This window comes from Aquarana catesbeiana, linkage group LG05 (genome assembly GCF_042186555.1).
Source record: "Aquarana catesbeiana isolate 2022-GZ linkage group LG05, ASM4218655v1, whole genome shotgun sequence".
Lineage (NCBI taxonomy): Eukaryota > Metazoa > Chordata > Amphibia > Anura > Ranidae > Aquarana > Aquarana catesbeiana.
Window position 1 is genome coordinate 106453366 of NC_133328.1, and position 14864 is coordinate 106468229.

The 14864-nt window shown below is 39.8% G+C and overlaps 1 protein-coding gene across 1 annotated transcript in view; it reads right to left on the minus strand.

Annotated features, from left to right (window-relative positions):
• DNAH11 (dynein axonemal heavy chain 11) overlaps nucleotides 1-14864 on the minus strand; it is a 424128-nt gene that overhangs the window by 86483 nt on the left and 322781 nt on the right. Inside the window, exon 66 of the mRNA XM_073630040.1 lies at nucleotides 12023-12145. Within this exon, the coding sequence (XP_073486141.1) occupies nucleotides 12023-12145 (123 nt within the window). The remainder of the gene's footprint in view (nucleotides 1-12022; nucleotides 12146-14864) is intronic.

Consider the following 14864-nt stretch of genomic DNA (forward strand, 5'->3'; position numbering starts at 1 on the left):
CCAGGCTGTGGAGGAACAGGAGCAGCTGGCTAGCTGCTGGTCCAAGCATCTGGGTGAATCCTGACTTTAAAGTTAGGATCTTTCCACAGCCTGGACTTGCTGAGCAATGTCAGCTGACAGCGGGCTATAGCTGGCTGTCGGCTAAAAATGAGTCACAAAAGTGCAGCACGAACTGCACTCCTCCTCAGGAGAAGTACAACCAAGCGGTATGCCATACCTTCAGATCGCATGCACCGGTGACATCACCATCTGCTTTCCATGTAAACATCTCCTAAACACCACAAGTTTAGGAGATATTCACTGCACCTACAGGTAAGCGTTATTATAGGCTTACTTGTAGGTACAAGTTCAAAAGCTGGGTTTACTACAGTTTAAGACTGAATAAAAGCCAACCATATTGACCAGGTGCAAAAGGGCACCCATCATGTGGTAGGCGGTGCACAATATTATATTTTTTTTCCCATCTCTTAAAACATTTCATTAAATTTCTTAGGGCACTTTTTTTAAGGTTTAAATAAATCACAGAATTTACTGCCTACCAGAATATGTTGCCCCTTGCACCTGTCTTTGGTCTCATTCATACATCCTACATCACCATGGTGCAGCAAGTATACTGCAAATACCTGCACCCGGTATCTCAGATGTTCCAATATCTGCTCAGCCTGTACACCTAAGTGATGGGCTGAAAAGAGCCAAGGCTGTCTGCTGCTGTAAACATGTATCTGCACATCCAGTGGTTACCTGCATGTAGGGATACATTTTTGCTCTGGGATAAAATCTCTCTGCATCCAGGGTCAGAAATGTGTCCCTAACAGCACGTAACCACTGTGATCCACGGTTTGTTAGTGTGTCGCTCAGGCTCAATCGATGTGGGGAGTAATGTAGAGGATACCAAATGTGCTGCAGGAGTGCCGGCAAAGGGTGGAGCTCATCCCAGATCCTGTAGTCACTAAAGGGAAAAGAGAAAAAAAAAATCCCTGGTGCCGCACATCCATGGAGTCCTATGGTAATGTAGTAGTGATGGGAGAGACTATCTCAGCCTGGGTTCCTGCCAGGCCACACCCCAATGTGTTTTGCTTTGTCCCCCGGAGCTTAAACTTGGGGACCACTGGATGTGCAGATACATGTTAACAACAGTGGCTCTTTTCAGCCCATCACTCAGGTGAACAGGCTGAGCAGTTGACAAAAATTGGAACATCTGGGATCCTGGCTGTAGGTATTCATGGTATATTTGCCATTCCATGGCCATTTAGAACATATGAATGAGATCTAAAGCCTGGTTCACACGGTAAGTTTTTTTAGTTCAACCCAGCGGGCTGAACGCAAAAAAAACTAGGGAGCTTAGGAGGAGCTCGCTGTACTAATGAGTACACTACCGCACCACAACTGCGTGCATTGCGTTCTATTCAGTTGAATGGGGATAATTTTTGCTGAGCTGCATTGCAAAGCCTCATGGCCCCACTCTGCTGTCACATGTTTTTACCGTACCTCCCCCAACATTAAAGTGTAAATGATGCCTTTAAGTTTGAAAGACCAGAACCCCCCCCCCCAAGGAAAAAAAAATTCTCTACGGCCCTGCATGAGACTACACACACTGTGTGAAATACAGACTCCAGTCATTTCATTGCTCCCTTATTTTTCTTTTTTTCTTTTCAATTTAAACTGAACTGTGATACAGGAAAAGTGAAAGCTGAGAGGTAAGCTCATCATGGCACATTTTGCGATGCTCACCACCATCAGACTGGCTGTTATATCTGCTAGAGACTCCCATAGCTGCTATAAGTCTAAACTGAGCACTACAATCCATTGGTAGAAGTAAAGCATAGAAAGCCGATTACAAGAGCTTTTAATGTATTTGATATCACAAAACATATGTGTTGTTTGCATTGTACATATTTGTTATTGTATAGCAGTCTTGCATACCTAAATAAAAAGAGACATTGTCACTTTGCTCCTTCATTGCAAAGTGACAGTGTCCCCAGATAGCCTTGGTCGAAACAAGGTACAGTGCACACGGAAAGTATTCCCAGCACTTCACTTTTTCCACATTTTGTTATGTTACAGCCTTATTCCAAAATGGATTAAATTCCTTATTTTCCTCAAAATTCTACATACAATACTCCATAATGACAACATGAAAGAAGTTTGTTTTAAATCTTTGCAAATTTATTAAAAAAAAAAAAAAAATCACATGTATATAAGTATTCAAAGCCTTTGCACTGATCATCCTTGAGATGTTTCTACAACTTGATTGGACTCCGCCCGTGGTAAATTCAGTTGACTGGACATGATTTGGAAAGGCACACACGTGTCTATACAAGGTCCCACAGTTAACAGTGCATGTCAAAACACAAAACAAGCAATAAAGTCCAAAGAATTGTCTGTAGACCTTCGAGACAGGATTGTATTGAGGCACAGATCTGGAGAAGGGCACAGGAAAATGTCTGCAGCATTGAAGGTCCCAATGAGCACGGTGGCCTCCATCATCAGTAAATGGAAAAAGTTTGCAACCACCAGCCAAACTGAGTGATCGGGGGAGAAGGGCCTTATTCAGGGAGGTGACCGAGAACCTGATGGTCACTCTGACAGAGCTCCAGCGTTTCTCTATGGAGAGAGGAGAACCTTTCAGAAGAACAACCATCTCTGCAGCACTCCACCAATCAGGCCTGTATGGTAGAGTGGCCAGATGGAAGCCACTCCTCAGTAAAAGATACATGACAGGCCGCCTGGAGTTTGCCAAAAGGCACCTGAAGGACTCTCAGACCATAAGAAACAAAATTCTCTGGTCTAATGAAACAAAGATTAAAATCTTTGGCCTGAATGGCAAGCATCATGTCTGGAGGAAACCAGGCACTGCTCATCACCTGGCCAATCAGGGCACCACCAGTGCTCAAGAATGGCAGCAGGCAGGTGTGAGTGCATCTGCACACACACTGAGGTGAAGACTTTTGGAGGATGGCCTGGTGTCAAGAAGAGCAGCAAAGAAGCCACTTCTCTCCAGAAAAAAACATCAAGGACAGACTAATATTCTGCAAAAGGTACAGGGATCGGATTGCTAAGGACTGGGGTAAAGTCATTTTCTCGAATGAATCCCCTTTCCGATTATTTGGGGCATCTGCAAAAAATCTTGTCCGGAGAAGAAAAGATGAGCACTACCTTCAGTCCTGTGTCATGCCAACAGTAAAGCATCATGAGACCATTCATGTGTGGGGTTGCTTCTCAGCCAAGAGAGTGGTCTCACTCACAATTATGCCCAAGAACACAGCCATGAATAAAGAATGGTACAAAAACATCCCCTGAGTGCAACTTCTCTCAACCTTCCAAGAACGGTTTGGTGACGAACAATGCCTTTTTCCAGCATGATGGAGCAAAAGTGATAACTAAGTGGCTTAGGGAACAAAACATCAAAATTTTGGGTCAAAGGTCAAGAAACTCCCCAGACCTTAATCCCATTAAGAACTTGTGGTCAATCCTCAAGAGGCAGGTGAACAAAAAAAAAACACAAATTCTGACAAACTCCAAGCATTGATTATGCAAGAATGAGCCGCTGTCAGTCAGGATGTGGCCCAGATGTTGATTGACAGAATGCCAGGGCAAATTGCAGAGGTCTTGAAAAAGAAGTGTCAACACTGCAAATATTGACTCTTTGCATAAACCTAATATAACTGTCAATAAGAGCCTTTGACACTTGTAATTATACTTCAGTATACCATAGTAACATCTGACAAAAAGATCTAAAAACACTGAAGCAGCAGACTTTGTGAAAATAAATACATGTGTCATTCTCATTCTCATCTCAACTTTTGGCCAAGGCTGTATGTACATGAGCAGTAAGCAATAGCCAAACAAATAGCATGTATGTTGTTGGAAGGCAACAGGTTTTATTTCATAATACAAGATGTGTTTGAATATGAAATAGGGATACACCGAGCCTCCGCACTCTTGGGGGCTGACTGAAATGTAACAAGTTGCACATCAAAGCTTTGTAGCATATCAGAACCTTCATCTGAAAGCAGAAGTCATGCCCCCTAGCAAGGATGGGAACAAAAGCTTGGCTCCTGACTAACTGGTGTGTTAAGATTGAAATCCTTGATTAACACTCTGCAATCAAGCTTCAAAGAGGGCCATTGCTGCCAGCATGTTTGATGAAGGTGGGCTACAGAAGATCAAAGGACCAACAGTCACTGAAGATGACTCGGGTCACATAGCGATAATACATGAACGAATGCTGCCCCTAGAGGCCAATCCACAGGACGGACAGAAATATAATATATTGAGAAGGACTTCCTCGTAACTACTTTGATTCGTCAGATACCTAGATGGGCTGGCAATGGGGTTGGGTCTGGACAGTGTATGGATTGAGTTTAAAAAGTGCTGACAGAGGGAAAACTTTCTCTTTTGCCATTTTGAGCCCAGCTGACGAGATAAAAGCTAGAGGACTGCCTTGCAATAAGTATCATTGATGATCTTTCTTATATGCTTTGTAATATTTTCCTTTAGTGTTTTTTTATTAGCATTTCCTATTTTCTTGGGAAATAAATAAGAAGTTTTACTAAGCGGTGTGTTTATTTACATAGCTAACCTTATATGATTGTACTATAAACAGTAACATTATCAGAGTTTTAATAGACTGGCTAACTATAAGAATAGACAAGTTAAGTTACGTATATGGAATAGAGGGAATCCATGGCCACCACCCGGGTAATATTTATTTCAATAGTTTATTTCATATGTCAACACTTTTATAAAGGGGCGAGAGGTAAATTAGAAAAAGATGGGGAAAAATTACAAAGAAAAAATTAAAATTAAAAAATTAAAATTAAAAAAATTGACTTTTGTTTACCCTTTTTTTTTTGGATTCTCGGTTCACCCTGCCTCCTGCTTCTATTCTCACCTATCCATGACAGATATCCCAGGAAGCATTGGCTTCCACATTGCGGGCTGAAGGAGGAACGACTTGGTTTACATCATCAGGAAACCAGCTGCATGCACCCAAAAAAACACAACTGGCTCTTGATATTGTAAGAGGGGAAGATGGGGATGCAGGACCCAGCTTACAGCAGCAGCACAGCGGATCACATAAAAACACCACTGTATTCGCTGGACATGTTATTATATTATGTTATTGAGCAAACCCAGCAAACTAAGTGATGTGATAAAAACATTAAAAAAATAAATAAATAAGGGGGTGAAGTTCCTCTGTAAATTGTATCTTCAGTCAAAACCTTTTGTATTGTTCTTTCTGGCCTCAAAAGGGAGATTTTTCCCTCAACTCATGTCCCAGTATTAATATATTACCAGGACAAGGTGTTGGGAAAATATCAAAGAGTAAACAAAACAAAAAAAGAAAATATCTAAAAGCAACACAGACTGCAATACATTTTTTATCTGTATTTTAAAAATAGTTTCCAGCCATGTCATAAAACCTGCTAGTCAATACACCAGAAGATATCCCTATTTGTCATCCCCACATATAGTACATAATTACATGACATTTCACCTTTAAAATAGCTTTTATTTCCATTAAAGGAAACCTGTGCTGAAAAATATAGCTAGGCTGTCATTGTAGACCTCTCCTTCTGAAAATGCAAACTGCTTGCAAATCCAACACATTTCATGCAGAGCCAGTACCTTTAATGGATTCTAAATAACTGACCTAGAAGCATACATACAGGTTAGACGTTTTGACTTCACTAGCTGCACACCTATTATGGGGTCAGTGATTTAGAGGGCTTTGAAACCAGACACAGCCAAGCAACTAGCATTGTCAAAAAGTGGTCATCAACAACTGTCTCCACATTTCTTCCATGACAGGCTTTCTTTAAATCCCTTCTATTATTTCCAGAACAAAACACACTTGAAAGCAGCAACTGCAGTTAAAATACCTGAACTGAGCTTACAAAAACAAAAAAAAACTAGTATTTTTTAAAGTCACTAAAATATTAATGCTCCAAAAAGCTAATTCGTAAGCCTCAGGGTGATACTATCACTACAAACACCTTTACAGGTCAGCCACCTAAAATGCAAGCTAGAAAATTTGCTTTGGCTCGGATACAATTCAATAACTATTTCCTGCTACGCTTTCCACTGTCAATTGATATCATAAGACATATTTTATTTGAAATTAGTGGTGTCTAAAGCGCACTAGATTTAATTATTTGTAATTGCCTAGTTGTTGCCAGTATGTGGCCATTTTATGACACCGGATTCTACAGTGTGGGTCAGGTTCAACTGTATATCTTTTCAACACAGAATTAATGTACTATTGATAGAACCATTACTGGAACCAAATTAAAGTCTGAGCTGATGGATTGGTCCGCAGGGTGCTGTCAGACATGAAAGGAGTAATTAGTATTCATTACTTCATACTCCACAACATTCCAATTATTAATGAACTTCAACTGTTGGACTGCATCAAATACATCACAACCATCTATTTAGCCATTATTTCAAGGGAGGAATTTATATCCTGGCAAGTCATTAAAACATCCAAAATTGCAATATTGTATATTGGATATTACTAGGAGTTGTGTAGTATGTACATTGGGAAATGCATTATTCATAATGTCCATAAAATTTAAAAAAATAATACATTTTAAGTGCAGTTGCCATCCTTGCTTTTTGTAATTTTTAATTTACAGTGGTTAGGGAAAAAAGACAACTTGCACCAAACAGATTTAACATTTTTAAGTAAATGTGCGGTAGGTTATAGGTACTGGAAAGCACACTTTGAACAAAATATTTCCAATTTAATAGAGGGAGATGCAGCACTATTTGGGATTCCAGCAAATAAACATCTTTGAGTCCAGCCCAATTTTTTTTATAGTTTTGGATTGAGCGGAGATTTTCCAGAGACATCGCAGAAAGTTGGTGGATATCTCCCCAAACTGAAGGCAAATCCCACTGGACCACAACTAGAATATATTCCTGTTCCGTTGACACCCATTCTGAATTTTCCCTCACATTCTCCCTTGGTGACAGTCATCATTGTGACAATTAGGGTGGATTTCCCCAATGAGGACACTGAGAGCAATAAAGATCAGATACGATTTCTAACCCTTATATGCTAGAAACATTTTTAACTAGAAAAAAAGACTTGGGCTGAAAATGCTCTTATATAACCTCTCTTTGATGAGATATACATCTGTATGATGCATATTTTAGTTATTCATTTCTGTCCATGACCCCATTTCAGAGGGTTTTCCACACATCCTGTCCCTGAAACGCACATACAGTAAATTAAAGCTATAACTATAGAATATTTAATAGGGTATTATTTAAAGTGTATGTCCAATAATAGAGTAAAGAAAGGGTAACAGTTAAAGGGCTCCATCAGAGGGATTTACACTCCCTTCCTGAGGGTTCTGGCCTTACCCTGTTTAAAAAAAAAAAAAAAAAGGGGTTTTATTTCTATTTGTGATTGGAGATTTTCCCTTACTTCTTGTATAGTGAAACCATGGTTGCTGGGACAGGAATTGAGGGAAAATATCTCTACTGGAGCTCGAGATAGAGGTATACACTCACCAGCCACTTTATTAGGTACACCTGTTCAATTGCTTGGTAACACAAATTGCTAATCAGCCAATCACATGGCAGCAACTCAATGCATTTAGGCATCTAGATGCAGTGAAGACAACTTGCTGAGGTTCAAACCGAGAATCAGAATGGGGAAGAAAGGGAATTTAAGTGACTTTGGACGTGGCTGTTCTGAGTATTTCAGAAAATGCTGATCTACTGATTCACTCACAACGATCTCAAGGGTTTACAGAGAATGGTCTGAAAAAGAGAAAATATCCAGTGAGTGGCAGTTGTGTGGACAAAAATGCCTTGTTGATGTCAGAGGAGAATGGGCAGACTGGTTTGAAATAATAGAAAGGCAACAGTAACACAAATAACAACTTGTTATAACCAAAGTATGGAGAATACCATCTCTGAATGCACAACACATCAAACCTTGAAGCAGATGGGCTACAGCAACAGAAGACCACACCTGGTGCCACTCCTGACAGCTAAGAGCATGAATAGAGTGTTTCTGAAAATGAATTGAAGGTTTTGGATTGTGGTCTTAAAGTTGCCCCAGATAAACTCTTCAATGAGTTTAATGCATATATAAACCTACAGAAGTTTATACGCAAGTTGAATATCAAAAAACATTTCCCTTTGAAGGGAACCGATAATAAACATGAGGAGTCTATATATCAACATAGTGGCCTTAAAAATAATTCTGTTTTTAACCCCAAGGGTCGTCCAGTCATTTTATTGATACTTTTAAAGCCTTGGTTGAACAGGATTTTAAACATATGAATAATAACCAGAGAATAATGGCTGATCCTGTTGAGGGATAACAGTTTGGCGTCCTTTTTGCCTGTTAAACCTAGATTTGTGTACCGCAGGGCACCAGACTTGAGAGATAGACTGGTTCACAATGTACCGGACCCTCCAAGGAATTGGGCTACCTTTCTGGACCATAAAGGGTTGTATACCTGTGGTAAATGTAAACCTTGTAGGACATGACATGGACATTCACTGTATTGTTCATTTAAGCACAAGAGACTCCATTTTGTTCGCACTGTTGAAATGTGTTCTGTAACCTTCACCTAACACACAGACACATCTTCTGATAGAAGCTCTCTCTGTTTCTACTCCCCCCTCCCCTCTTAAGGTTTTACTTTTGCAATTGTTCTATTCACTAGCTTTTAATAATATATTTCTATTTAATAACATATTTCCATTTGATAGTTTTTAATAACATCCCACACCACCCCTTTCTTATCTAGGTATAAAATAACATGTAATAATAAATTTTGGCACTGAACGGACATTTTAAACACAGTGATTGCGTCCTGTAAATCTGTTCCTGGTGCTGCAGTTTTAACTTCTGTTTTTTGGTCCCAATCAGAAATAATTCCATAACAGACAGTTAGGAATAGAAAGAGAAAAAATATGACTTTCCAGTCCCCTGTCACTTCTAAGGAATATCCCATTAAAAAAAAGCTCATTACTTGTCAGAGCACTCATGTGACCTACTTGCTTTCCTGTCCTTGCGGCCAACAGTATGTTGGTCATATTACAAGAAAGTTATCAGTACGTTTGGGTGAGCATGATGTAATAACATCAGAAAAGGCTTTAGGAAGCATAGCATTTGCAACCATTTTCATCTCAAACATAATAGGGATCTCAGTCTACTCACTTTTTGTGGGATAGACAAAATAGACCAACATTGGAGGGGCATAGACATGCCAAAGGCTGTGTCACAGAATGAAACACGTTGGATCCATGAGTTATGTAGTCTCACCCCTCAGGGTATGAATATTGATATGGATATTAATTGTTTTTTATCCCATTTTTAAATATCAGGTTTTGCAATCTGATTATGTAATCTGGAAATCAATTGGCATATTTGGATTTCCATCTAATATTAGCCCAACGTAGCACTCATATCTCTATTTGTACAAAAAAAGGCAAATTTAGTTGTATCCTCACAGGGTGACACTGTGGATACACAGGTTAATGTGTGCCAACGTCCAATTTGTAATTCAATTCAATTCATTCTTCTAGTTTAGTATTTTTATATAATTACATTTTTTATTTATTACATCACTCACTAAGGTTTAAAAAAATTCCTTACTGTGCATGTAAGGGTTAATTGGCGATTTGTGTAGATTTTCCCAAACATTTTGGCTGGGTCCGGGGGATTATTTCAATGATCACTAGGTGTCCAGCTAATGTGGGACATTCGGGCCTATTCATGATTAAATCATGTCTTTTGGAGCAAAACATTATCCTATTGGGACCTTAGATTAAATGATTATGGTCCTATATTTTAAGTACTTTTAAGTTAATTTAATATTTTGAATGTAATTTATGTGCACAGTTCAATCCGTCTGTATGTATGTAAGGGAAGGGCGGGTCAATATGGTGGGATGAGACATATATTGCGTTAGCGCAGTGCGATCTACAGCTTTTGATGACATCATGATTGATGACGAAACGCGCGTTGCGCTACATCACATTCAGGTTGAACGCACGCTGACTCCGGTGTGGGTCTTGCGGTTTCCACAGCCTCCACTGCACAGTGCGGTTGTTCACATAGGAGGTCTAAAGACTACCCTTTAACATTTTATCTGTTACACTGTTGTAGCCCATTGAGGCTTTTAATAAACTACCTCTACAATTTTACACTATGAGGAGTTTGTCCTCTTTTTTCTTTCATTAATACCGCTGGTGACATTCTGTTTGGAGTGATATTCAACTTTGGGAGGAGGATCTCAAAGGATTTTCCTGAAAAACCCAAGGAGGTCGGGGAGAACCCAAAAGCCCTTCATGATCTTTCCTGTCATAAGGCAGGGGGATCTACAATGTCTGGTGAGTGTGCATCTACACTTTATCATTTATCACATGATCCATGTAGGAGGAAGCCTTTTCATTGGATGACTTAAAGAACATTCATTTTGGGACTTTGTTCAATCACAATTAATATTTATTCATTTTACGCATATGCCAGTTTACATTCATTTTTGTGGTTTTATTTTTTGCCACCGATTTGTTTTCACACAGGTGTTGAGCGAAGGGTCTGTTTGTTAAATAGCCCCCCCCACTCAATTGCAACATTGCACTTTATTTGTTTTGCATTAGGTTATGAAGTTACACATTGTCACAGTATCAATTTTGTTATTTTGATGTCGGCAAGTGCTGTTTGCACCTAGTGTTCTTTGTGCACAATTTTTTAGCAATTGGAAAACATTACTTCCAAACTCTTCCTACTGCACATGTGCATTTTGGCCCCATTTATTCATATTGGCTAGCTGTACTTCTATGGACAGCTGGAGGCCACCCTGAGCATGGCTTACCCATAGAAATGAAGCGATCCATGGGACATGCATACAGTAGGAAAAAATACCAGCCTGCATGTTTTATTGCAAAGATTGTGTGATGCCATGTAGAGATGCACACCTAAAGCCGCGTACACACGAGCGGAATGTCCGACAGAAAAAGTCAGTCGGAAGCTTTTCATCGTCTATTCCGATCGTGTGTATGCCTCATCGGACTTTTTTTTTAGAAAATTCTGACGGACTTAGAAATGGAACATGTTCTAAATATTTCTGACGAAACCAATTCCTATCGAGAAAACCGCTCATCTGTATGCTGTTCCGACGGACCAAAAACGACACATGCTCTGAAGCAAGTATGAGATGGAAGCTATTGGCTACTGGCTATTGAACTTCCTTTTTCTAGTCCCGTCATACGTGTTGTACATCACTTCGTTCTGGACGGTCGGACTTCGGTGTGACCGTGTGTATGCAAGACTGCTTGAGCGGAATTCCGTCGGAGTAACCTTCAGAGTTTATTCTGACGGCAAAACCAGTCGTGTATGCGCGGCATTAGAGTGCTGGAACAGGGAGGAAGATAATTATTTTAGCAGGTAGGCTGCATTAGGGTAGGGGTTTACCTAAACGAGAACTTAACCAAAGATGATGCTGTTGTATAATCGCCTGTTGAAAACAGCCTGGCTGATTTCAGTTGTCTTGCAAAGTGATTTATTTGAGCTACCAAAACACGAATAGCTATGCCCCCATGTATCAATTAAAAATAAATTAGGGATGCATGCATTTAATTTTCCTTTGTGGCCACCAGATGGCGCAAGTGTAATGCATTTTCTGTCTGCCACTGCGATTCTGTTTATTCCACACTTACAGTTAAGTGTACTTGCATATCATATGCAATGTGGAACATATATTTTAAACAAGGAATAGTGAATTCATAACAACAGTTTTTCACAGTTAAACATTTTACATCCTAGGATACAAAAATGTTTGTTTTTGAGAATATGAAATCAGATCACGTTAGTTAGGCCTTTTTAGTTGAAGTGTAATACAGCCCAGTTTGTTGTTGAATTTTTCCACAGTAGAAACATACTCTATATATTAAAAAAATGCAACATAATAACAAAAGTGCATGGTGCATATAAATAGACTGACCAGGAGACAAAAAACATGTACAGAATATTTACTTTACAACTTACCGCCCTCGTTTAATCGTATTTCTTCCCAAAAGAGGGTCGAGTACAGGATCAACTGTTTCATCCAGATTTTCGATTAATATGGTATCACCAGATGCCAGGGCATTTTCAATCGTATTCAGGTAACTAAGAGCACAGAGGGAGAATTTAAATTGAGCGATGAGGCACAGAATGACATCACAATTTACCTAAACTAAAGATTGTAAATTGTAGAAACTTAGTTGAAATCTAGACAAATTGTTTTGTTTTTCGGGAACTTGGGTATGGTCAGAATCTCGATAAAGTTTTTATTCCTGAGTGAGAACCATTTTAAAAGAAGCTTAAAAATAACCAGAGTGAAACTGTTGACACATGCCAAGTTACATTAGTAGCACAAGTGTAAGTATCATTGTATTCAGGGAAACAGCCTATTGAGCATGTTCCTTCTCTGGTGCACAGAAAGTGATAAGGCTCTTTTCCGCACCCCTTACACTTAAGGCTTCATTCACACAGGCATACTGTTCTCTAAATCCATGCAAAGGGCCATCTTTACAGGAGGCACAGGTGTTTGCTGCAGCAACCTAGCAGCCTGTTCAAATCAATGACAGGAGAATGGCTGCATGGATCTTCAAGCGCATCCCTGAGTGTACATCTGTATGGGCAGTATATCTGCAATCTGATTTGAGTATCGGTCCTGCAGAGATGTTTTAGCATAGTTGGAATAACAGAATCTCTGATACCTCTGTCTCTCAGAACCTGGGTTGCAACAGTAAAGCTGTCAAAGCCAGCAATTGAGAAGTAGGGTGGAAAATCAGTCTCTGGGATAACAGATTTAGTCAACCTGGTTGAGTCCATGGATTGTCGGCTAATAGATAAAGAGGTCATTGTACCACACTCTGCAAGGGGTATCTGGAGCTATGAGAATGACTGGAATGCCTTAAGTTTTGATCGTTTGAAGCAGATGAAAATATGCAGTATATATTGAAACCTCTCCTGATGAAGCATTCATCCCCCCCCCCCCGCCCCCCGGGCCAAGACATTGTCTGCTGAGGAAATCTGCCAGTCAATTCTCCACTCTGGGAATGTGGAAATCGCCAAAAAATGAATTTCAATCCAGGACAAGATAGATTCTACCTTAGTTGCTGTAGCAATACTCCCTTTCCTTTTCACTGTCATGCATTTGTCAGCATATCTCACAGTTAAGAACTAGCACCATTTAAAACAATAGCTAACTCATATACACGTCTTATATTAAAGCGCATAGGTGGGAATGAGCCCCAAATCTTGAGAAAGAACCAGACTTCAGAATCAGAATGTTATTGTGCTGCTTTGACTTGTGTTTCATTTGCTCTCGACTAATTCTAACTTGCTTTTAGTTGCTTATGATTAGCTTAGGAGTTCCTTTAGGTTGCTTCTGAGTTGCTTTAAAGCAGCTTCTGAAATTCTGAGCTGCTTTTTGGATTCATGGTGATTGCAGAACAAAAAGAGGAAAACGATCCAAAATCAGAAAAATGCCCATGTGCATAAACCCTCCTATCCTTTAAAGAAGCTGCCATCTGAGCATTGTGACACCAGTCATTTCATGGCTTGGCAGTTCACTGGAGAGCACAAGCAATTGTGATAGTTCATAGTCACAGCATGCCTTGCATGTAACAGTTTTTTGAAACAGTTAAATCAATTAGTTCCACTTTAGTCCTCATTCAGACCATAGGTGCATAAAAACTGATGGAAAAAGCATGCAGAATTGACTTGCACAAAAATATTTTGAGCTGATTCGCACCATAAGCAGGGACCTATGTCAGAAAAACAAGGACACAAAGCAAACAGCACATTTTTCTACTAGAATTCATTATCATAATCACCTAACAGTGTTGGGCAAAAAGGACAGGGATTGCACCATTCATGTATGCCTAAAGCCAGCCATAGAGGGATCAAAATTCATCTGGTTCAGCAGGAATTTCAGTCCATATATAGGCAGGCTGGCTGTCGTGAATTCAATCTTTGGCGTTTTTTTTTTTTTTTTTTAGATCACTGCTGGCGGCTATATCTGTCAGCAGTGATCATTGTATTCTGACCTCTGGGAAACCTCCTGCTGTCAGAATATAATAGCTCTGGGGCAGGGATTTCCCCATTAACACTGACTGTGTTGATGGGGGAATCAATAGATTTTCGCTTTCTTTCTTTCAACCTGTAGTTGAAGAAAAAAAGATTGCAAAATGTATGGCCTGCCTCAGGCTAAAAACAGGAAAAATAAAATGAAAACAGTAGAGCTTCAAACAGTAGAGCTCCAAACAGTAGAGCCTGTCCCTTCAATTGAAAATGTAAAAGCATCCGAATAAAACCAAGTAGACTTGTCTTGTGATCGTTTCGGGCTGATAGAATCAGGTCCCCCATTTGCTCTACTTTGCATGCCCATAGTCTAATGGACAGAAGAGTGGAGCTTTTCCAATTGGCAGGAGTACATGACTGGCAGCATTTAAGGGTTGCACGAAAAAAAACCTGTAGTATGTACCAGGCTTTAGACTAGAGTTTGAGAGGCGTGACAGCGTGTACTTAATGTGAATTGTTAAAACAAACTGTTTTTTTTTTGTACTGACTAGCTGATCTTTTTTGTGTTACATTGCTCCAGGGCTAAATAGTCCTAGTTGTCTGGGACAGTTCTAGACTCACTGGGGTTGATTTACTAAAGGCAAATAGATTGTTGTTTTTTGCAAGTGAAGTTGAAATTTGTTTGCAAGGCTAATAATCCTTAGACCCCTTTCACACTGAGGTGCTTTACAGGCGCTATTGCGCTAAAAATAGTGCCTGTAAAGAGCCTCTCCTCTCACTCCAATGTGAAAACCCGAGAGCTTTCACACTGGAGTGG